This window comes from Diadema setosum, chromosome 18 (genome assembly GCF_964275005.1).
Source record: "Diadema setosum chromosome 18, eeDiaSeto1, whole genome shotgun sequence".
In the NCBI taxonomy this organism is placed as follows: Eukaryota; Metazoa; Echinodermata; class Echinoidea; order Diadematoida; family Diadematidae; genus Diadema; species Diadema setosum.
Window position 1 is genome coordinate 12,420,003 of NC_092702.1, and position 24,282 is coordinate 12,444,284.

The following is a 24,282-nucleotide window of genomic DNA, read 5'->3' on the forward strand; positions in this document are numbered from 1 at the left end:
CATTATCCATTGGTATCTTTTCAGTCATCGCGTCTTCTTTCCATAGGCCTGTAGATAAGTAAAAAAAAAAAAAAAAAAAAAGAAGTAAATAACGAAACCATATAAGTATGTTAATTAACATAACACAAACTTTTAGTTTTCATCTCATCCGCCCCAAAGTGGATGTTGCTAGCCGAGTCCTCTTCTGCGTGGGCTTGCTATACCACTGCTATAAGTGTCATGACAGAAGCTGCAGCTATATTTACTTTGTGGGGTTTAAAGTTTTGGTGCATTCACGAAGTTTCCCTCAGTTTGGTATGTCCCTCCCTCTATTTCTCCCAGATACTAGTAGTCCTGACTCCTCTTCCCCTTCTAATCCCTTGGGTTTCTTCTGTGCTTTTGTCATTTGAATTTTGTATTTTTGTACCCTGAATCGCTCGACGGCGACCGCTCGATATAATAGGTCTGGGCCCGACCGCCGAGAAGGCCGATAAATAGGGGTTGTGACTGTATTAGCTTACAAAACTGGAGAAGAGGATGAGTATCAAAATGACCGCCATTTTTTGTCCTATATACATAGTCTATACCTGCATGGCTGTTATCTCGGAATGTGAGCTCAAAAAAGTATATAGTGTTTTGTATAATTGTATCAATTTTTCTTTAGCAACTATAAGCATTGAGAGTGGAGGAACGTTAAAGGGGAAAATCAAGTCCAAATACAAGTTTGTCTGATAAGATAAAAATATTACTAGTTCAACGGTAAAATTTGGATCGAAATCGGATGAAAAATAAGGAAGTTATGACATTTGAAGTTTCACTAATTTTTGAGGAAACATGCAGTTCTTGAACGACCAATATGAATATGCGAACGGCAAAGTGAGCATGTCATCCCCTCACAACTTGCCATATAGTTTGTACATAAAATTCTGAAATTTTGAGTGTGTCATTCATACGCAATATGCGTGAGGCTCAAATCCTGATATATCTAACTGATCACTATTCTGAAGTTATTCAACCTGGAATAACATGTTTCAGACTTCAATGACAGAAATACTGATTTTTCGTCATTTTTTGTACTCTCACGATCAATGGAAAATTGTCAGGTTATGACATGGTCAGCTCACTCATTTGCATATTCATATCCACTGTACAAGAACTGTTATGCAGAAATTAGCAAAAATTCAAAAATTCATAACTTCCTCATTTTTCATCCGATTTCAGTCAAATTTTTACCTTTGAACTCGTAAGATTTTACTCTTTTTTATCAGACATATATTTGGACTGGATTTTCCCCTTTAATATTGGTGGGGGGGGGGGTCGGCAGGGAAGAAAATGACACACACCTGCAAATACCAACAGAATACTATTAAGGATGGCACCAAAGTCCACATTCCACAAACTATTAGCAAACATGTAATAGTGTCTCTTTTTACAATTTTCTCAAACGCAAGAAAATAAGAGACAGGGGGGGGGGGACGTTGAAATTGTAGGACGCTTATGTATCCTGTCAATAGGTGTTATAAAGAAAATCCCACTTTTGATCATTCTCATTTCAAAAACTAAATATGTAAGGCGACAGACAAGTACCCCCTCCTGTGTCTGAATTTGTAGACTAGTTCCCCAATTCTGTTACGTGCAAGGTTAAAGTTTCTGCCAGCAGGTTCTTGACCCTCGACAGTCATTGCCCTTGTTTATACGTAATTCCCCAAAACAAAGACCTTTTGATTTATAGACAGGCAGCTCAGATGGACTGGCCGAAGTGATCATAACATTAGCCAGAAACAGCCAATAACGGGGCGAAAATTATAATACACTGACAATATACATTATTATATCTATACACTGTTAATATGTAAATTCAGTATATACATGGTAGCCTCGCGTCCTCGAGTGTGCCCGCTGAAACATACCTTTACAGTAGACCTTACATAATTTTCCTTTTCTTCTCTGCTTTCTAGCATTATAAGGATATTTTTGATTGTTCGAACAATGCGATCACGTTTAAGCTTTTAAAAAATACATCAGACGAATGGCGAATGGCAAAGTGAAAGAGGCTCGCTCGCTCTGCCCGTACTTATAGTAAAATGAAGTTTCCATAAGTTATGATCATAGTCCTTCGCAGTGATTTCTTTTACTATGTTTGATTCCCTAGAAATTTAATTTGAAACGCTCTATAAACGCGACTTTTATACTCTTGTTTTTATAAAAAAAAAAAGTCCCTACCGTGGAAGGGGGTATCCCCACGAAAATCCTGCACCGCTCGGTCGCTTCGCTCCCTCGCTGAGGATCTCACACGGTCACAATGTACACCCGTATGTTATGATCATAGTCCTTCGCACAGATTTTTTCCCATGTTTAATTCCCCAGAAATTTGCTTTTAAATGCTCTATAAAGGCGACTTATATACTCTGTTTTTACAAAAAGGCCCTACCGTGGGGGGGGGGGGGGTATCCCCCTCCCACACCGTCCGCCGCTCGGTCGTTTCGCTCCCTCGCTGAAGATCTCACACCGTCACATAATGCACCCCCTATTAGATGTTATGATCACGATTATAGTCCTTCCAACTGATATTTTTCGATATGTTAATTCCCTATTAGAAATGTACTTTTAAATGCTCTATAAATGCGACTTTTATACTCTGTTTTTACAAAAAGGCCCTACCCTGGGAGGGGGTATACCCCTCCCACACCCTCCCCCCGCTCGGTCGCTTTGCTCCCTCGCCGAGGATCTCACACCGTCACATTAATGTACCCCCCGTATTTTATTATGTAATAGTCATAGTCCTTCGCACTGATTTTTTTCCCTTAGAAATTGCTTTTAAATGCTCTACAAACGCGACTTTTGTACTCTGCTTTACAAAAGGGCCCTACAGTGGGAGGGGAGGGTATACCCCTTCCGCACCCTCGCCGAGGATCTCACATTGTCACATAAAATGTACCCAGTCGAGATTTGCCCCCCCCCAAAAAAAAAAAAAAACCACAAACAAACAAACAAACAAACAAAACAAGCAAACCAAAACAAAACAAAACAAACAAACAAAAAGTAAAAAAAAAAAAAAAAAAAAAAGACCCAGAAGTGATGTTCCGGCGCGCTTGTTCAGGGTCATTGCAAGCACATTCTCACAGACGCATCATTGGTTCCTGTAGAGTATAACTCCAACTTTTGTACAGACAGAGGGTTAAAATTTGACCAAAATCTTGAACCTCTAAAACTTTAAAATTAATCATGGATTTCAAGAAACTGATTTATGCTTTCATAATCAAACCACCTCAAACTAAATTGTACAGTATCAGCTACTTATAGTATCATACTCAGTGCTATCTGATGCTGTATTATACGAGTTTTCGAATTTGAAAATATTTTTGTAACAGCTATAGTATATATATTGATTCAGTGGATTGACACTAATTGATACTTAGAAAATGTAATGGGCCTATAATTCACCTGTATCCTGGGTAAATAAACAAAGTGTAGTTGGATTGGCACTAAAACATTGCACTTAGAAAATACAGTATATAATGTATGATATACTGGGAAATGCACGATATCTAATTAGGTTGTTGAATATTAGTTTTGCCAATCACTTCGATTTATTGTTCACTGTTAGTAGAACATTATTTTGTAAGTGTGTGCCTGCTATGTGTCCAAAATAGTACCACAGACGTGTATGGCGTATCATATACTATGTATATAGGAAAGCAGCGTAATAACATGTACAAAAATATCCCATCCCTCCCCCCCCCCAAAAAAAAAAAATCAAATAAATAAATAAAAGAGATGAAGTTTTTAGACAGAATCAATCAAGGAGAGATTGAGATGCATGATGGCATCAGCAACAACTTGCAGATGAAAGTAGACCCTCATGATAAATAATAAATAATGAGATTATGTAGGCTACTTGAATTATAAACTGAAATCAATATTTAAAAGCAAATTTTTGATAACCATGATTACAGCGGCGGACCCCCCTTTATTTTTTTTAAACAAAAAGAAATAAAAAGAAAAATAATAGGGGCGTGCACCCCCCCCCCTTAATAATGTGTAAAGGCGCCTTTCCGTTAGGGAATTCCTGGATCCGCCCCTGTTGATTATTTTGACAGAATTCTGACAGATCTAAACGGACTATACGTTCTGATCTGTCCTACATTTCTCTCGATAGGTTGCACCGCGGCACCGGTTTTACCAGGGAGGCGAGGTCACCTCCCTGGTTTACTAGTACACAGAGTACCCGTTTCGTCTGGAATGAGTTCGTTTGGAATGAAACTAACAGCTAGGAGGGTTGTCTATGACAGGGTGGTTGCTGGTTGTTGGACTCTCGTTGTTTTTCCATTTTTGTGGCTAAATGGATTCATGATTGTGGATAGAATCACTCAGAGGTAAGCAATCATTCTGGGCTTCATTTGCACCCCATCTTGCACAACTAACGATTCTAGTATAGACCTATTAGAGCTAGTATAGATTTACACATAATATTTTGAATCTCCCGCCCTTTCTATTGAGTAGCGCCAATATGGCCGCCGCAAACCCCCCGGATCCATTTATGGATTCGGAAGTGGGTACTGCGACACCTGATGACGAATTTCAAACTGTTGTGTCTGATAGACAAGTCCGTCGGAAAAAGAGGAAAATACGTGAAGGAAGTGTTGATGTTGAGGACCTTGCGACAAGAGTAGACTCCTCTTTGGAGGATGACCATCACGATAAATCTATGAATGGTAATGAAAAGTTTGGTACCCCCGATCTAAACCACCTTATCTGAGATTGTACGTCCAATAGACAAGAAAAGGTCCCTAAAAAAACACAAGCTTGGCTACGGCTACGGTCACAACCCCCAAAATCAGCCTGCTCGGCGACCGGTCGGCGAGTTTTTAGCCAAAACCGGTCGGACAACGACCGGTGACCGACCAGTGACCGACCAGGCGCTACTGATTTTTAGGGCATCGGTCGGTCGCCGCTGAAGTTTTAACGCGGAGTTAAAATTTCAGCGGCGACCGACCAGTTTTCACTCGCTGCCCAAAATACGCTCGATGTCCGAGCGGGAACCGCCCAGGCACTGACCTAATCGAGCGGTCGCTGCCGAGGGATTTAGGGAACAAAAATAACAGAGACAAAAATGACAACAGCACAGAAGAAAACCAAGAGAATAGATCGAGCGGTCGCCTTCGAGCGATTTAGGGACTAAAAATGTTAAAATAATAGGCCTAACAGAAGCACTGAAGGTAACCAGAGACTAGATGGAGAAGATAATCTAGCGCAATGTGGGGAAGAAGCGGGGGGGGGGGGGGATAAGAGGCAAATGTGAAACCCCATCAGCATCTAAGCATCTCAATATCTCGGCAACCAACATGAGGGACATGGAAGTCAGAGGCAACCACTTTGTGGCAAAAGAGATGAAAGCTAAAAGTTAGTGTCGATATGTTGACGTAGTAAAATATGGTTTGGTTACCTTATCATTCATTAAAGGCCTATTGATTGAAGAAGAAATGAATGAGAAGAGATGGGGAAAATTAAAATATGAAATTAAATAGGAATTGAAAAATATTGTAAAAATTATATACAAGCAAAAAAATATTTTGGAAAATTCTTATCTATTCTAATCTTTGTTCCATTTCGGATGTTCCTCCCTTTTGTTTTATTTCCTAATTTCTAGTTATCTGTGGTATCACATAGCTGAGGTTTGTTAGTTGATAATTCAACTCCTAGATCTTTTGCCTCGAGTTTTATCTTAATTAATTAATTAATCAACACATCACAAATCACATAGGTACATTAATAAACACAGGTAGCTCGTGAGAAATTTTTGGCAGAGACCAGCGGGTGGCCGCCGGCACGCCTACGGGTGACCGGTAGATCACCTATCGATCGCCCGTCGGTCGCTGAGCGATTTTGTAAAAATCGGCCGGTGGCCGGTGGGAGATCGTCCAGTTGCCGATGGGGCATCGTTCGGTGACTGCTCGGACTCTGCGCGTCGCAGATCCCCATATTTCGCCAAAATTTTATTGAAAATCGATCGGTGACCGACGGGCAATCGACAGGGCACTGCTCGGTCATCGCTGTAGGGTTTTACAGCCTGCTCAACATCTCCAAAAACTGCTGAGCGGTGCCAAAATTTCAGCAGCGACCGAGCAGGCTACAAATCGGTCGGTCGCCGCTCTGAGTTGTGACCGTAGCCCCGGATCTCCCCGACGTCCCCGGATCACCGTGTAGATCCTTGAGCATCCGTGTTTATATGTGACTGGGGCATTAGGTAGCCAAAGCCATCCATACTTGCTGTGGATCCCCACCAGAGTTTGTTAAGTCTACGCGAAATGGCATTATGGTGAAATGTAGAAACGAGAAACAGTACAGAAAACTGATGGAACTTTAATCTATTGGTACAATGCCAGTAAAGGTGCATACGCAAGATCAGATGTACACCGTTAAAGGAGTAATATCTGGGATCCCCAAGGAAATGTCTGAGACAGAAATTCAGATGGAATTGAAAAAGCAAAAGGTGTCTCATGTGAAAAGAATAATGAGAAAGGAACAAAAGAAAAATCAAAACAACTCAGCAAACGAGCAAAATAAAATGAAGCTCACCCCGACACGCAGTGTCATACTATTTTTTGAAGCAACCACATTACCCCAAGACATTGATTTGTACTTCCAGAAATTCCAGGTCAAACAATACATACCCCCTGTACTCAGGTGCTTCCACTGTCAAAGGTTTGGGCACGCAGTTTCAAATTGTAAAGCAAAACAAAGATGTGTGAGATGCGGCGACTCGCATACCTTTGAGGAATGTCCACAGAAAGACACTCCAAAATGCATTAATTGCGGAGAAAACCACTCGGCTGCATACAGCGGATGCCGAGAGGTGAAAAAGGCTAAAGAGATACAAAAAATTGAAAGTAATGAACAACTTTACTTAACCTACGCACAGGCCACTCGCAAATGGCAAGAACATGAGCAAAGGCCGAATATTGCAGGAGAGACACGACCCATACCTCAGCCTGCAGTGAAAGAAACGAAAGAGTTCCCTGAAGAAATGAAGCATGGTACCCCTCGGGCAAGCCAACCCGTGAGCCATACCCCACATTCAGCTGAAGTGAACAACCCCCCATCAAAAGCTACACGGTCCTTTTCGTTGATTCCCAACCAAAGCAAAAACCAAGCTCAGCCCCTGCAAAACATGCAAAAGCTACCCCCAGAAAGAGAGGGACCTGCCAAAAACAGGTTGGGTGTAAACTTTGTAGCTCAGGCTACAGACAATGAGCTGATCAACTTCATTGTTATTTTGATCATGAATCTCATGAAAGACAAATCAGTGGATGAAATTCGTCTCCTGATAATGCAGCAGCCGGTAAACTTCTTGGACAAGACAGCTATGATGTTGGGGAAACTTGCTAGTTTATGTAAGTCGGTCTTCCTCGTTCTCCAATGGAATGCTCAGGGAATGAGTGGACACGGACAAGACCTATTGATACAATTTTTAAGTACAAATAAATCTGATATTGTACATTTGATATGTGTACAGGATACATGGTTTAATAATGATAATGTTTTGCAGATTCCAAATTATACCTGTTTGTTTAAAAATAGAACAACACAAAGTAGAGGAGGGTGTTGTTTCTATGTACATGATTCTGTATATTACGATTATAAAGGCTGCGAGTCTGAAGTTGAATTGCAAGTGATTGATATTTTTTTGGGTAAGTTTTTCCTCACAGTAGTTAATTATTATAACCCTTGCAGAGAGATACGCAGTGAGGCTGTAGATTTATTTATAAGTAAAGTTAAAGATCCTGCAAAATTATTGATTGTAGGTGATTTTAATTCTCATAACCCCCTTTGGGGTAGTGATAAACTGGATAGAAATGGTAAATTGATTGAGAAATTTGTTTCACAAAATGATCTAGTCATATCAAATGACGGATCTGGCACGAGACTTGACCCCCATTCAGGAAAAATATCTTGTTTGGATCTGTCTCTGATTTCATCTCAGTTAGCAAGTAAGTGCACTTGGAATGTTAAGCCAGACAAACTAGGCAGTGATCATTTTCCTGTTTGTAATGAGTTGTGTGTGGGAGGAAAGTCTCTCCTCCGAGAAATGAGTAATGGAATTATCTAACAATAGTTGGAATTTAAGAAATATGGATTGGCAATAACTTGCTCAATTGTTTGAGAATGGTATAACATATAGATAATATCAACGTGGATACTAAAATGTTTTATGAGATGTTTATGTCACACATTAGAGAGGTACTTGAAGATACAGTTGGAGCTAAAAGAAGAAAAAATAGACACCAAAAGTCACAGCCTTGGTGGACAAAAGAATGTTCTTTGGAAATTAAAGAAAGGAATAGATTGAAAAATAGACTCTCTAGGTGTTGGTCTTAGGAAAATTTGTACAGGTACAAAAAGAAGAAAGCATAAACGCAGCGAACAATACGGCAGGCAAGAACCAGTTTTTGGCAAGCCTTTTGTGCAAGTTTGAATCGATCCACGTCTGTTTCGGCGATGTGGAAATTCATTAAGAGTATGAACGGTATTCCTCGGAATAAAACCCATAGCATGTCTGTGTTATAATCGGGTGGGTGAAAGTATTATTGTTGATGATAAAGACAAAGCAAATGAATTTTCTAGATAATAACCATTATTTGAAGTATACAGGGAAAGGGAATACAGAAAGTAAAATCTATAAAGAGATAGAGGAAGAATTTGATGTGATCCAGGTTCAGGATAAGGAAGGCTTGCAACTGGCCTTAAACGAGCCTTTTGTGATGAGTGAATTGGAAAGAGTTCTGCAAGAAAAAAAAAAGGCTTTAGCACCGGGAGAAGATAAGATAGGATATGAAGTGTATAAACATTTACCAGAGTAAAAAAAGGAGATATTACTAAAATTGTACAACCAAATATGGGATACTGGAGATATTCCAGAATCATGCAAACACTCGATTTTGATTCCTCTACTCAAGCAGGGTAAGGACCCACACCATTGTGCTCTTACCGCCCTATAGCGTTGGCATCATGTTTCATGAAAATAATGGAAACGCTGGTGAAAAACAGATATTTTATAGAAAAACACGATCTGCTCGCAAATTTTCAACATGGCTTTAGAAAAGGCCGTTGCACTCTTGATAATATCGTATACATTTGGAAAATGAAATAATGAAGAATTTAGAAACTGGTGTGAAGTCCCTAGCAGTGTTCATTGACCTGGAAAAGGCGTACGATACACTCTGGACAAAAGGAATCATAGTAAAACTCAGTCATTTGGGTTTAAGAGGAAATATTTTACAGTTTATAAAGAACTTTCTATTATATCGTACTTGCCAGGTCAAAATAGGAAATGAGAAATCTGATATTTTTCATACGGAAAATGGTCTCCCGCAGGGCAGTATTTTGAGCCCAATATTGTTTAATCTAGTGATTTCTGATGTACCTGTAAGCAGAACGAATAAAGTTTATAATTTGTTATATGCAGATGATTGCGTTATCTGGACATCAGGAATAATATTAGAGAAATGACTGTTCAAATTCAAATATACTTAGACGTTTTGAATGAATGGTTCACTTCACGGGGACTGAAAATTATCACCGTCGAAGACCACTTCTGTTCTTTTCTCTCGTGGAAACAAAGATGAGCGCGTTCGTCTATGGAGAAAAATGAGCTGAAATTTGCTCCTCAGTATAGATATTTAGGAGTGATATTTGATAGGAGGATGATTTGGAGACCACACTTGCAAGACGTAGTTCTGCGATGTAAGAAAAGGTTCAGTGCATGGCGTATCTAGGGGGGGGGGGGGCAAGGGGGCACGTGCCCCGTGCGCCACTCCTTGGGGGCGCAAAAAAAACGAAGAAGAAGAAGGAAAAAAAAAAGGAAAAAACGAAGAAGAAGAAAAAAAAAGAAAAGAAGAAGAAAAATAAGAAGAAGAAGAAGAAGAAGAAAAAAAAAAAAAAAAAACTCGCCCGGTAGGGGGAGGGAGAATGGTGGGGGGGGGGGGGGGGCAGAAAACCAAATCAAACAAGATAAAAACAAAACATGATGATGACGCGGACAAAATGACAATGTTTATTGTGTTCACACAAAAATTTCATGTTCTGTGAGCTGAAATACAAAAATTTTCGGCTCGCTCGCCAAAATTTATATAAAAAAGAAGGTAAGAACAAAACGTGATGGTGACAAAATGACAGTGTCTATTGTGTTCACACATGTCATTTTACATTTAGCAGGCAAAGTGTTTCACGGAGCAGCGGCTGCAATTTCATTCGTTCTGAAGCGATCGCCAATTGGATCAAAAGAGGGCGTCAACGGTTTCGAACATACGGGGGGGGGGGGGCGCAAAAAAACAACAAATCAAACAAGATAAGAACAAAACGTAATGATGCCGCGGAAATATACAAATTTCGGCTCACTCGCTCGTACTAATTTAGAGTATTTTTTCAAGTCCTCAGTTTGTTGGTATAAATCGTTATCTATAAGGTCGTCACTATAACTGTGAGATTCAATGAGCAAAAAAAATGACAAGAATTCCATGTTTTGTAAGCTGAAATACACAAATTTTCGGCTCGCTCGCTGCGCTCGCTCGCCAAAATTTATATATAAAAAAAAAGATAAGAACAATACGTGATGATGACGAGGACATTTACAAATTTCAGCCCACTCGCGCGCACTAATTTAGAGTATTTTTTAAAGTCCTCAGTTTTTGGTATAAATCGATATCTATAAGGCTGTCACTATTATCTTGATTAGAATTGTAAGATTTGGTAAGCAAAAAAATGACAAGAATTCCATGTTTTGTAAGCTGAAATACAAAAATTTTCGGCTCGCTCGCTGCGCTCGCTCGCCAAAATCTATCAAAATTCATTACATTTAAATCACCCTCAAAAGATCCTCAAAGTGCTTGAAAAAGCATCATGTGGACTTTGTTTAAAGTCCCTACCGGGATGGGGTTGGGGTTGAACACTTTTTCAGTTGTATTAGGGGCGCAATTTTCGTGCTTGCCCCGGGCGCCGTTTTCCCTAGATACGCCACTGAAAAGGTTGAATATACTGAAAGTTTTAGCTCATACAAATTTTTGTCAAAGCATACAAGAATTGTTAGGCGTATACAGATCTTTAATACGCTCCATATAATAGATTATGCTTGTGAGGATTATGATTCTGCTACTATGAGTGTCAAGAATGTTTTAAACTCCATACAATATCAGGCTTTAATTATTGAATTTTGTGCAAACGCAAAAAAAAGGGACAGCCCTAAGGACCCTCCAAGTGGAATTCGGAGAAATGCCCCTATATAGAGTTACGTCGAGAGATGCTCTCGGCTAGACTGAAAGCACGTATTGAGAATACTCTCAATCATCCTATGAAAGAAGGGCTTAAAAATTGTTAGCAACTTGAATTTTGTAAAAACACTGCTTCAAAAGAACCTTTCGGACAAAGGACTCAATTGAACTCATTTGAATTTTTAGATCCACATGTTGAATTGTGTGCAAAACCTCCCAACATGCCTTTCTGGATGTGGTTGTAAGCCTCCTTGTGTATCGACACAATTAAAAGAGTGTGTGTCAAAGACTGACAACACAGCCTTCCAAAAACAGGCCCCCTAGAAGTGATGTAAAATTTATATTATACCAAATGGCAAAACTATTTACATGATTGTATAAACAACAGATGGCTCCAAATCACTTGAAGGAAAGGTAGCCTCTTCATTTTATGTGCCAGTGTATAACTATGTTCAGAGTTAAAGAATGCAGAACCAAACATCTGTTTATAGAGCCGAATTGGCGGCTTGTATCACGCTAGCTTTGTATTGGATTGATCAATTACCAGCACTTCAAACATGCAGGAGTAGTTGTTTTTAGTGACTCACTCAGTGCCCTTCAAGCCATTCGATCTCAAAAAGAAAAAAAGTTTTGTTACAGAAATATTAAGTTTCTGCACTAATCTATTCTAAGGGAATATTAATGTTTGTAAGTTTGGAATGGATTCATGGACACTGTGGAATAACAGGAAATGAAGTGGCAGATAAAGCATCAAAAAAGGCTTTACAAAATGTTTCCATACAAGTGAATAACAAGTTGAATAAATATGAATCTAACAAAACACTGAAAAGGTGTTATGACAAAATGGCAAATTAAATGGAATGAGACAAACTCCCCCCTGAAATATTTGTTCAACGAAAGGTTTCTCAGACCTATTTATGCACTTTGAATGACAGAAGAGCTGAGACATTGGGCCGAATGCATAAACGCTAGCAATTGCTTGTGCTAGCCTTTTACTCGAATCCGTATGCATAAAAACAAGCAATTGCTTGCGAGCAGAAGCTTTTGCTGGCAAGCACAAGCAATTGCTTGCTGCCCTCAAGTAATTGCTTAGAGACCAAGCATTTGCTTAAAAACGTATGCATAAAATGTACCTTTTGCTAGTTCTTGCTAGCAATTGCTTACGATTTTCCAAGCTCTGTAAAATGAGCTTGAGCTTTTGCTTAACCGGAACGTTCCCTTTTTCAATCATTTTCATATTCATGAAAGAAAGACCACACTTGTGAAGGAGTGGCATAAATCTACAAGAAATTACTCTTGAGTAGTGTAAGACACTTTTTCATTTCAACACCGGGAATGTCCAGTGGTTAGCACGCAAAATGTGATGAAAATTAGGATGTCTGACTTCGGTGGAGAGCAAGGAGACCTCTCTCCGCGTCCGATCTGGCAGATCCGGGCTACTATAAGCCGCAGTGATGGGAATCAGCCAGTAATACGTGTGTGTGTGTATAGATGTGTGTGTATGTGTTTGTATGTGCATTTTCATAGCTCTTCTGCTATGTCAGGAAATGTTTCCTCACACACATGCCCTTTCAAATACATGCTGTCACACTCGCCTTTGTTCTTGTGTTCGCACAGGCGTGAAGTCCCTTTTGTTGAAAACGAAAGCAATTGCTTGTGGGGGACAAGCAAAAGGTAATAGCATAAGCAAAAGTTTATGCATATAGATTTAAGCAATTGCTTGAGCTAGACCTTTTGCTAGACGAGCTTGTGCTTTTGCTTGAAGCAATTGCTTACAAGCAATTGCTTGTTTTATGCATGCGGCCCAATACATCGCCTCAGGATGGGGAACTTAGGTTTAAATGACAATTTGTTTCAAATAAACCAACATGTGTCGGGTATGTGTAATTATTGTAACGTCCCAGAAACAGTTGATCATTTTCTTATGTTCTGCCCCAGATATTATTATACCCAGAGCTATGATGTTAGCTGAAACAAAAATTCATGAGAACAGCATTCAAAGCTTACTAATTTCAACTAACGCAGTATGCCAAAGAGCTCTTGAGTTGTTAAAAGATCACAACGATTTCAGATAAACTTTCATGCATGTTATGAGTGTACATAGTTTGCACTAACTCTGCCTCGAGGTATTCTGAAGAGGCAATTCATGCGCACCACAGCCCAGAGATTGCTTACTTCACTAAAAAATGTATAAGTGATTACAATATGTATATTTGTATTTTATTAATATTGCTTGTTTGTTTTGTTTGGCTCTGATCGGACCAATCGAGGTTGAAGTCTGCTCGAGACAATGAGCCGGATTGGCCAGAAGATATGATATTTTAAGCAGGCAAATAGACGTACCGACAGCTGACCAAGGATACTCATTACATATATATATATATATATATATATATATATATATATATATATATATTTTTTTTTTTTTTTTTTATGATAAAAGGAAAAGAAATTTATAGATAAGTGTTTGGCGTAAATATTCTAAAGAGAATGAAACGCCACTAAACACAAACAACAACAACAACAACAACAAATAAACCAAGATACACGCCTTTAAACTAAAATAACAACAACAACAAAACTAATACACGCAGCCCCGCGCCCCGTCCAGGGGCCCCGTCCAGTGGCAGTGCTAGTGCGCTAGTGATGAAACTATGACTGAAGCTCTACTACCAATATTGTCAACTCGCGCGATCGCTTGAACAGCAGGTAGATTGTCAGCGCCAGGTACGTGTGGATGCCATCTTGAATAAACGGCATCGAAATGGAACAGATCGGAACGGAACTAGACAAAGATGGCTACCCCCCTTTCCAGCTCAATAAACCAAGATTTGATCAGGTACACACGGTTAACACATTTAGGCCTACTTCTGTTTAGTATCGCTGAAATTGATGACAAGTCGTACCATGGTAAGCCGGGCTAGTACACAGTCACTATCGGTGAAACCGTACCCGCGGGCGCGCAAAGGACGTGTACACGTACACGTGTACGTCGTACGATGCAGCGCTGAGCTTGACCGAAAGATCGGTCTGTATCTGGTCGTCGTAGTCCATGGGCCAAGACCCAAAAATGGGTTATTGGTACCACCTGAGGTGGCAAAACCTTTTTTGGTGTCATTTTGTTTGTCGGGCATAGGTATGCTTATCAAGATAGCATTTCCAAATGAGTCGCTTAGTCATAATGAATGAATTTTAAACCAATTTGGTCTCGTTTTTAATATATCCCTATACTTCTGAATCGAAACTAACCGCTGGCGCTAAGCGCTATACAAAGAAGAGCACTGTCTTCTGTATGTCCACAGTCTATTGTAATGTTGTTGTTGTTTTTGTATTTGAGGCGCGTCATTCAACGCTGTGCATTGTATTGACCGATTCGGGTTCGTTGAGGGCAGCAGACATTTTATGGCACTGGGCGCAGCCATGAGCTCAAATTGCGGTGTCTCAGCCGACCCCCCCTGCTCTCCCCCACCCCCAGGGCAACATGTTTATCGCGCACTTGTAACAAAGGTTCGCGCACTAAGCAAGCATTCGCGCACTCAGTACGAGACGCCCATTGGCTAAAGCAACCATGCATCAGTTTTTCATTCTGCGCGCGTGCTAATGTAGGGAGAGGGGTGGGGGGTGAGAAGGGGGGGTCGGCTGAGACACCGCGTAATGGCGCTGCCCATGCCAAAAATACACATAGCGCGTCACAGAATCGGTCAATACGCTGTGCATTGTAAACGCTGTGCTCTTTTAGTCTTTATTGAAGGCAGCGAAGGGAATATCCAAAGGGTTATGATGTCCACAGCTGCCACGCGGTGCGCTTAGTCTTTATCTAGAACAATGTACCGTATCATATCTAAAGTTCGTAATAAAAAGGATTAACTATACAGTTTTTATACTACCCTCAAACAAATACATCAGTTTTAAACAAAAATCACTCTGTCAGCGCTGCCAACATTGGAAACTAGTTGGTAGTTGAGAGTGAGACTCCCATAGGCCAATGCTATTAGCCTATAATTTAGGAGTCAAAATGAGTGAGATCAATAGAAATGCATGCAAATGAAATAAAGTTTTAGAGTGAGAAAGGACCAAAATGAGTGAGTCTCACTCTCAGTGAGTGAGAGTTGGCAGCCCTGCTCTGTTCATTTACGATATTATTTAACTGTTACTGGTATTATAATGTATTGTAGTGTATCGGTACATTGTTTTTGCATTATCTTTCATTGTCGGATGGAAAAAGCGACATTGGCGTGGTATTAGCGTTTTCACCGTAGCGTTTTCACCGGAAAATGATGAATAATTGAAAAATACGGTAAAATTCACGAGGAATTGCTTTTTTGTTGTTGTTTTCAGATTAAGGGATATACACTGTATCATAAGCTTTGAATATTCCCTTCGCCGTTTTGAATAAAGACTAAGGGCTGTGGACATCATAACCTTTGTGCTTTGGCTATTCCCTTCGCTGCCTTGAATAAAGATTAAGCGCACAGCGTTTACAACAGAACACCTGTGAACATACATGTACAGAAGACAGTGCTCTTCTTTGTATAGCGGTTAGTCTCGATTCAGAAGTATAGGGATATAACAACGAGACCAAATTGGTTAAAAATTAATTTACTATTATGACTAAGCTACTCATTTGGAAATGCTATCATAGCTTGATAAGCATATCTATGCCCGACAAACAAAATGACACCAAAAAGGTTTTGCCACCTCAGGTGGTACCAATATCTGGCCTGGCCCATGGACTATCAGGGAAATGTCTTTGGTTAAAGAGTGTACAACTCTTTGGTTGAGACCAAAGAGCGTACAACCCTAAGAGGGTCTACTCGCTCGATTCTACACTTTAACAGGTGTAGTATGCCATAGAGCCCAACGGCGGCCATTTTAGGGAGCAAACCACTGGATTGTCGCGAGCGAGTGAATTCTGTCTCCCCTTCATTTTCTCCCTTTTAAGGGGGCAAACAGCGGTATAGCTTTGTGTTAGACCTCAAATTCCCATTTAGAAGCATCATTTATACCTGAAGATGAAAAAAGAAATTATAAAATGTCCATTATTTTCGAATCTGTAACGTTAGTCCCTCAAAGTTCGAGCTACTGAAACGCCTCTCCCTCTCTCTCTCTCTCTCTCTCTCTCTCTCTTCGCCCCTGCCCTTTTGGCCTTATAAAACATCTTTGGGGGGGGGGGGGGGACGTGTCTCCTGGATTTTTTTTTTTTTTTTTCTGAGGATCATCCCCCCTGTATTTTCAAACTTGGTATTCTTATTTTTCATTTTTTTTTTAGCACTCTTGATAGACCTTGTCACGATGATCTGCAATGCGAACATGTTGAAGATTACAAATATTTAATTGAAAATTCTCAATTTTATATTCCACTACCAAAGGTGTGCATCACATGGTTGAATTTTAATTTTGAAAATGCATATGCTCCCCTTCGGTCCACCTCTCACACAATGAAGATGCACATATTATGTTGATCTTGGATGAAGAGGTCGGGAATAACAAATTTAGCCACATTTTGGCCCTGCATTTCCTCTCTTTTTGAAATTAAAAATTGCAAATATTCCCCCAAAATGTGCACCAAATCATATCAATTCTGAGAATACAAAAGCTCCCTCGTGTGGGAGGGAGACATTGTGCTAAACCTCCCTAACCCCCCCCCCCCCACACACACACACACATCACTATACACTAACACATGGCCACTTTACCCATGGAATATTTTTCTATTAGGGCAAGAATAATCGACATTTGTTACAATAACACGACACGTTTTTAGGGATCAGCAATGTGAAAATGTATAAGGTGAGACAAAGATCACAATTCTGATAAATAAGATATTTTATACTAAGAAGAAGAGTGCTATGGTTGATAAGAATGATTTTTTTATTAATTTTCATACTCTAGGACAGCACATGATTCAGCCTAAAGGGCTGTTCCTCATGTCTGTGCATTTCATAACAATAAAAAAATAATAATAACGTCATGCACCGCATTCCTTTGGTCCATGCTAATTCTAATTCTAATTCAAATTTAGATTCATTTTTTATTTTCAATTTTCAACAAAATGTACGAAAAAATATATGAAATTTGACATGCGTGTCGTTGAAAACATAGCGACCCGGTCTATGCAGGGATACATTATGTTCATGTCTATAATTATGATCAGTACCAAAAAAAAGAAAAAAGAAAAAAAAAGAGACATACAATTCACACATTTTAAAAGTGCAACACAACGAAAAAGATCAAGATGTCTACACTACCCCAGCCACGGTATCCCCCCCCCCCCCCCCCCATCAACAAAAAAGAAAGAAAGAAAGATAACCCCCAAAAAGAAGAAATAGAATATAATCATAGTGTTCTGCAGCTTTTCTGGAAACGACTGTATAGAAAGGAAAATTGTATTGGTTTTCTATTGGTTGTTCTAGGGAAAATCATGGTATATTAGCCTACATTGTTGACCAAGAGAAGAGTTGAGAGGGAGGGAGAGAGAGAGAAGGGGGGGGGGGGGGGGGGGGGGAGAGGGCTCTGAAGTTGTGAGCACCCTCATGCATATCACACACATGGTTTAGGTATATACTCCAAGCTCAAATTTTGAGGACTACAGATTGGATATTAAAGAGCATTTCTTTATTTATATTTTGTTCTTAGGCAGGAGTGATACTTATAAACGCCGTAATGAGGTCGATCCGAAGTTCTTCTTTTACCCTGTATGCCTCCCTAAAAGGGAGAAAATGAAAGGGAGGCAGATACCTCTCCATTGAGGGTCACGTACAAATCCGCCCGCAATCGATCTCTTTGCTTCCTAAAATGGCACTCACCCTGCCCGTGAGCGTACTACACAAAATCGAGAGAGTAGACCCTCTTAGGGTTGTACGCTCTTTGGTTGAGACTGCCTCTGGCTTCACGGATCCCCTCCTTACAGAGGGGAGCGATAACGTCAAAAAAATATAAGACTCCTCCGGACTAGTCTGGCTTCCGGACCTTCTGCCCATACTATTTCGCTATTCAGGATATTGACGCCCTCAACGTTGAAAACTAGTTGTTGTAGCGGGTCACATACTAGCGATATATAGCCGCCGTAAACTTATACTACTAATAATACTAAGTACAAATGTACATTGTTCTTGTTGTACTAATGTTAGACAGAAAGATCCGTCTGTCCGGAGTTAGTCTGGTTTCCAGACCCTTTGCCAACTGGACTCCACGGCGACAACAAAAGGATCCTAAAGTCGCTGACGGCTGAGCCGAGAAATCGAGTTTGAAGTCACACCCATCAAAATTTGTCAAAACAATCAGATTTCGGTTTTTGGCACAATTTTGTAGTCTAGATCTAATGTTTTGTCTATCATCTGCCGAAATTTCGAAGCCAAATGATCAAAGGAAAGGCAAAAATCAGCGTTTTTCTGAGCCACGATTTTCCGACTTTCAACAAAACAGAAACGTGTCCGAAGATTTGGATTTAGCGCCGCAACTAGACTCCGCCCCTAGCGACGAGGGAATGATCTTATTGGTCAGTGCGTGGCATCCTGATTACTGATTGGTCGTACGTAGCACAGCGTCGACAGACGGGGCCTCGCCATCAAAGTGGGGTACCACAACACAACTGCAAAACTTATACCAATTTATACATTACTTATAGACATTTGTACGTTACTCACGTAAAGTGCATGCTTATATTACAGAAGGTACATTAGTCCATAGAGAGCCCTCACAAAAGTCCATTGAACAAAAAAAAAATGGCACTTTCTAGTGCAATCCCCGACCGTCGGGGTTCATCGTTGCAGAATTCAAAATGGCGCGTTGACCACTCACCAAATGCAAATTATGCGTGCGCGTGCATGGCTGGAAGTGCAGCGATCTACTGCGTGTGTGCGCTCTTTGGTAGCGGCTCGGTCGACAGTGTGACCTTTAAAAGTGCATGCATTCCCGATGGCGTGAACTCTCGATTATCAGATGTACCGTTCGCACGTGCTGCATATAATCTTCATTTTCGGTAAGTTGTGAAATGTGTTTGTCAATGTCGATAATCATAGATATGTAGTGTCATTAATGAATTACATTTAATGAGTTTGAGGTGACAAAAAAATGATGTCAAATATCGAAACTCAAAAGCGATCGTAAAGCGATCGCTGAGCTCTCTTTGTGTTGTGGGCCATTCCGGTACAGCCTGTCGCTATTTATATTTATACAGCGACTGGGCTGTGTATAGTTAGTGGTGGCCATGTGGCTGGGGAGGGTAATGAAAAGTGACCCCCAAAGTTAGGCTTGCTTGGAAATTGACTGAAAGATCAGTCTGTATCTGGTCGTCTGGGATATATGTTCCGCGGAGACTGCGTCTTACTTCACGGATCCCCTGAGGAGAGCGACAACGTCAACAAAATGAAAAACTCCTCCAGACAGACGGATCTTTCCGTCTAGCTTGGAAAGTGACCTCATAAAACCTAATAAGGAATATTGTCAGGCATAATCCAAAATGCGAAAAACACCATTGCCAGACTGTAAAGTTTATACTGCATGGGGCTAGGCTATCCGCCAGAGGTATTTCCTTGGCAAGGCATGGCATCTGGCTGAGAAATGAGACTAACTCACCCCACCAAGCTAGCGAGAAACAGGTGAGTGCAGTCTGGCAAGGAGCTTCCATAGGTCTCGGCATTCGCTGTTGGTCTCTTTTCCAAGCCTTAGCCAGAAGCCTAACCCTAACCCCTAGCATCCCTAGAGGGATAGGATCTCAATTTGTTCAAGTGGGCACCATACCCCCCCCCCCCCCCAAATTAAGGAATCTTAAAAAAATCTACTTCTCTAGGACCAGAAGTGATAGAGCTAAGTTAATACTATGGATTAGTACATTGATGACTGTAGTTTCAGATTTGTCCATGGCGGAATCAGGGGTGCCCCCTCGTGGGACCGAGGGGGGGGGGGGGGGGGGTGGGGAGGGGTCCTATTGGGGCCCAAATTGTACATTTTCATCTTTTTCTTGAAAATGCCATTGTGAATTTTCACCAAAGTTGGCAGGTAGCATCCCTAGGGGGAAAGAATCTCATTCCCATCAAATGGGCACCATGCTCCACCCGGGGGGCCCCAGGGGGCCTAAACTTGGACCGAAATTGTAAATTTTCATCTTTTTCTTGAAAACCCTATCACCAATGTTCACCAAACTTGGCAGGTAGCATCCCTAGGGGGATAGAATCTCAATTCCATCAAATGGGCACCATGCCCCACCTGGGGGGGGGGGGGGGGGCAGGGGTCCCCCCCCCCCCCCTTGTAAGGAATCTTTACAGATTTTCTCTAGAACTGGAAGTGATTGAGCTAAGTTAATACAATGAGTCAATATATTGATGACTGTTGTTTCAAGTTTGTTCATGGGAGAATCAGGGGTGCCCCCCCCCCCCCCCCACCCCATTGGGACCCAAGGAAGTGGGATGGGATGGGGGGGGGGTGTCCAAATGCAGGCCTAAATTGTCATCTTCTTGCTGAAAACAACATAATGGATTTTCACCAATTGTCAAGTAGCATTCCCATAGGGATAAGATCTCTAAGTATTTGAATGGACACCATGCTTTCCTTGGGGGCCCCAGGTGTTCAAACCTCCTAGATAAATGAATATTAAATAATATTTTTCTCTAGTTCTAATAAGAAATGATAGGGCTTTAAGTCTTTTTTCCCAAGCTGCATAATCCAACATTCTATAAAGTATAGTGTACTTGGCAGGTATTTTTACCAGTGTGATGGAATATGTAAATGGACACCATGCCCCCATTCTCAAAGCTACCCCCACCACAAGTTTCCAATGTTCTCAGGTAAGAGTCTGCAAGAATGCATGGAAGGTGAACTTGCGATACTCAGGTGAGCACGTGATCCCCAGGTCTCTTGTTAACACAAAGTTTGGTTAAAGGGAGGCAGTCCTGAGAATTTTCACTGTATGATAATTAAGAAGAGTAAAAAATATAACCTTTCACCAATTTATACAAGTGGAAAGCAAACACTGTCTCTGTACGCGATTTTAAAAAAATGATAGCTGCAAGCGATCGTGTAAGAGCCTGCAAAAAGGTGCAACGTCATTGATGCCCAACTCACTAAGTTGACAGCCATGCCTCAGAAAACCAATTTAAGTGTTCAAAATGATCATATCTGATTTTGTCATAAAATGAGACAATATGTGGTTTTATTATTTCAACAAAATATTTCAAGCTTATTTATATATATAATTAATATAAAAATAAATAGTAAACATGAATTTATTAATAACTATGGAGCGTACGCATGACGAGTAGAACACGGCTGGGAAGAGTTGTGCCTCGGTGACGTCTAACTCTCCGCCAAGACTTGCTCATTAGCATATTCACCATGCAGATTCACACTTTTTCAATCAAAATTTACGAGCTTATATGATTTGAAAGTTTGTTTTTAGTGAAAGTAGTTCATTGGAGGTACCAACAACAACATATTTTTTTGAAATTCGTGAGGACTGCCTCACTTTAAGGGTGAATGACTTTGAGTTGTATGGCAGAATTTTTAGGGGCCTCTATGGATTATTTATTTGGAACAAGTATATCGTCGCTGGGGTGACAAGACCTTGTATCTGCAATTTTGGTAAAAATGACTTTTTTGGATTAATGGTCAAATAATGGGATAAGTGATGTCCTGTCCAAATCTCAACTGTCTTACTCCAAAAATGAAGCCACCACGGCATGTCAAAGGAAAGGCTATTCCATTCGCCACAATGATTTGGCCGCCATGTCTTTTGGCTCTCCTGAACATCTGACATTTTGTAGATACGAGGTCTTGTCGCCCCAGAGACGATATGCCATGTGGAGGACATGGTAGCATGGGAACTCATGGGGCCCGATTCATTCACTGCCCACTGGGGTACATTCGAAAACCATGAATAGCACTGGTCAGCAAATATGTGCATCAAAGCATGTACATTCATTGGTAATGTACAGTAAGGGTACCGGTTTTCGACACTTTAGCACATTTCCTTGTTTACCATCAATACTGCACCGTTTTACCTCGGAATTTCGACATGAAGTTGAGCTACAAAGGCCAATAATAATATGCCTTAAACGAATTCCCATTTGAATGCACTCGTGTTCAATTTTTAAGCGATTTCCGTCCCGCCGTCGCTGGCATCAGATTTCGACACTCAGCATCATTTTTCGACACAATCACAGCGCGCATCACACATAAATCACATGGCGCGTACAGTACGCGTACACTGCATTGTGGATGCAAACCAGCAATCATACCAGCGCAAGAACTGTTGTTTCCTCTATAACGTGTCTTAATATGGGAATGTCGAAATCTGGTGCCACATCCTCAAAGCCAACTCTTTCTATAAGTTTGCTCATTTACCACGAATTCAGCCATGAAATTACTAAAGACGATTATGAAATCAAACATCAGGATTTGGCAAACAAACTGATACTAAAGTAAGATAATCGGCACTGGTGAATTTAATTTTACGGCGATGTATAGAAAATGCGTCATATTGTTTTGAACCCCTAAAAATGGCTCACATTAACATTTCTGCTGATCTGTGTTGCTTTTCTCCTAAATATTCTACCGTCGGATTATGATGACAAGTGACAAACGGTGTTTATATAAGACTAGAAATGTGATTGATAACTTAGTTGATTGTTGAAGTCAGACGTTTGTATTGAGTATAAAATTTAATAAGAATCATCTGCTGGGTGTCGAAATCTGGGTCCTGTTGAAAACTGGTGCACTAACGGTACAGTCGATTCCAGTTGGGATTCTTCCACTGTGCATGTACTAGGTGTAACATTTCCCACTTTTGATTCTTAATAATTCAAAAACTATATATCAGATAACACTGTCATTGATATGAGTGATAGCTGGATATAGTGTACAATTTTGTTGGAGGTTGTTTAAATATGAAAGCATGAATCAGTTTCATGAAATCTATGATTAATTTCACTTTAGGTTCCAGATTTTGCTCTATTTCCAACCCTCTGTACAAAACTTTCACTTTGCACAGGGGTCAATGGGTGTGTATGGGAGTGTGTATATAAGACCCTGACAATGGTCCTGAACAATGGCCAGGGTTTGAATGCTTCATTATTTATTCATGAGAAATTCCACTATCACAACTAGTCTTTATTCAGCCTCTGGCAGTATCTGGGTAAAGTCAAACGCCTGCCGATACTGTCGTTGAGTCGCGACAGTGCTCTCCCTACTTCTGGAAAACGAAATTACAATGAATACCTTCTGTTCTGTCGTAAACATGGTGACAGGAAGCAAAGAAAATCAATTAGAGTATACACTTGTGTATATGGAGCATTAAATCTACTGTGAAACAAATCGCCCCAATGAAAAATGCTGCTGAACTCTTTACCAAAAATGATCTCTTTTTATCGAAAAAGTGAAAAATTTGTCAGACTATTAGTAGACAGTTGTATTAAAATGAAGAACTTTAGATCATTTATGCTTATTTACATCCCAAATTTAGTGATATGTGAAGCAAAATTTGAAAAGATTGCCAGCTGGAATGAAATGTGGTGTTTGCAAGCACATGGAAACATGTGCTTACTTTTTCCATGTGCATGCATTTTACCCTTTGCCATGCATGAATTCAGACTTGCAGTGCCCAGGGCAATCCACATGAATTATTGATGCCTAGTCAACAGGTGGTTCAGGCATGTCCATTGTTCAAGGCCATTGTCAGCACACACTCACATACACATCATTGGTTCCTGTGCAAAGTTCAATTTTTGTACAGAGGGTTAAAATTTGACCAAAATCTGAAACCTTACTTCAAAATAATGAAACTGATTTATGCTTTCACATTCAAATCACCTCCAACAAAATTGTACACTATTCAGCTATTACTCATATCAATGACAGTTTTATCGGATGAATAGTTTGTAAACTATTAATGATCAAAAGTGGGAAATGTTTTTTGAAACACCTAGTACTTACACAGAGATCAGTGATAAAGCTGTGCACAATTCATGATGGGGATTCTCAAATACAGTACAATTGTATATCCGAGATGGGCTAGCCTTCCCACTCCATGGTATACCCTCAC

At 40.4% G+C, this 24,282-nt stretch overlaps 1 protein-coding gene across 1 annotated transcript in view; it reads left to right on the forward strand.

The window, feature by feature from the left end:
* The first annotated feature begins 13,948 nt into the window (after positions 1 to 13,948).
* The window catches only part of LOC140241515 (sideroflexin-5-like), a 62,302-nt gene continuing 51,968 nt past the window's right edge, over positions 13,949 to 24,282 (forward strand). The window contains exon 1 of the mRNA XM_072321251.1: positions 13,949 to 14,085. Within this exon, the coding sequence (XP_072177352.1) occupies positions 14,011 to 14,085 (75 nt within the window). The 5' untranslated portion in view covers positions 13,949 to 14,010. The remainder of the gene's footprint in view (positions 14,086 to 24,282) is intronic.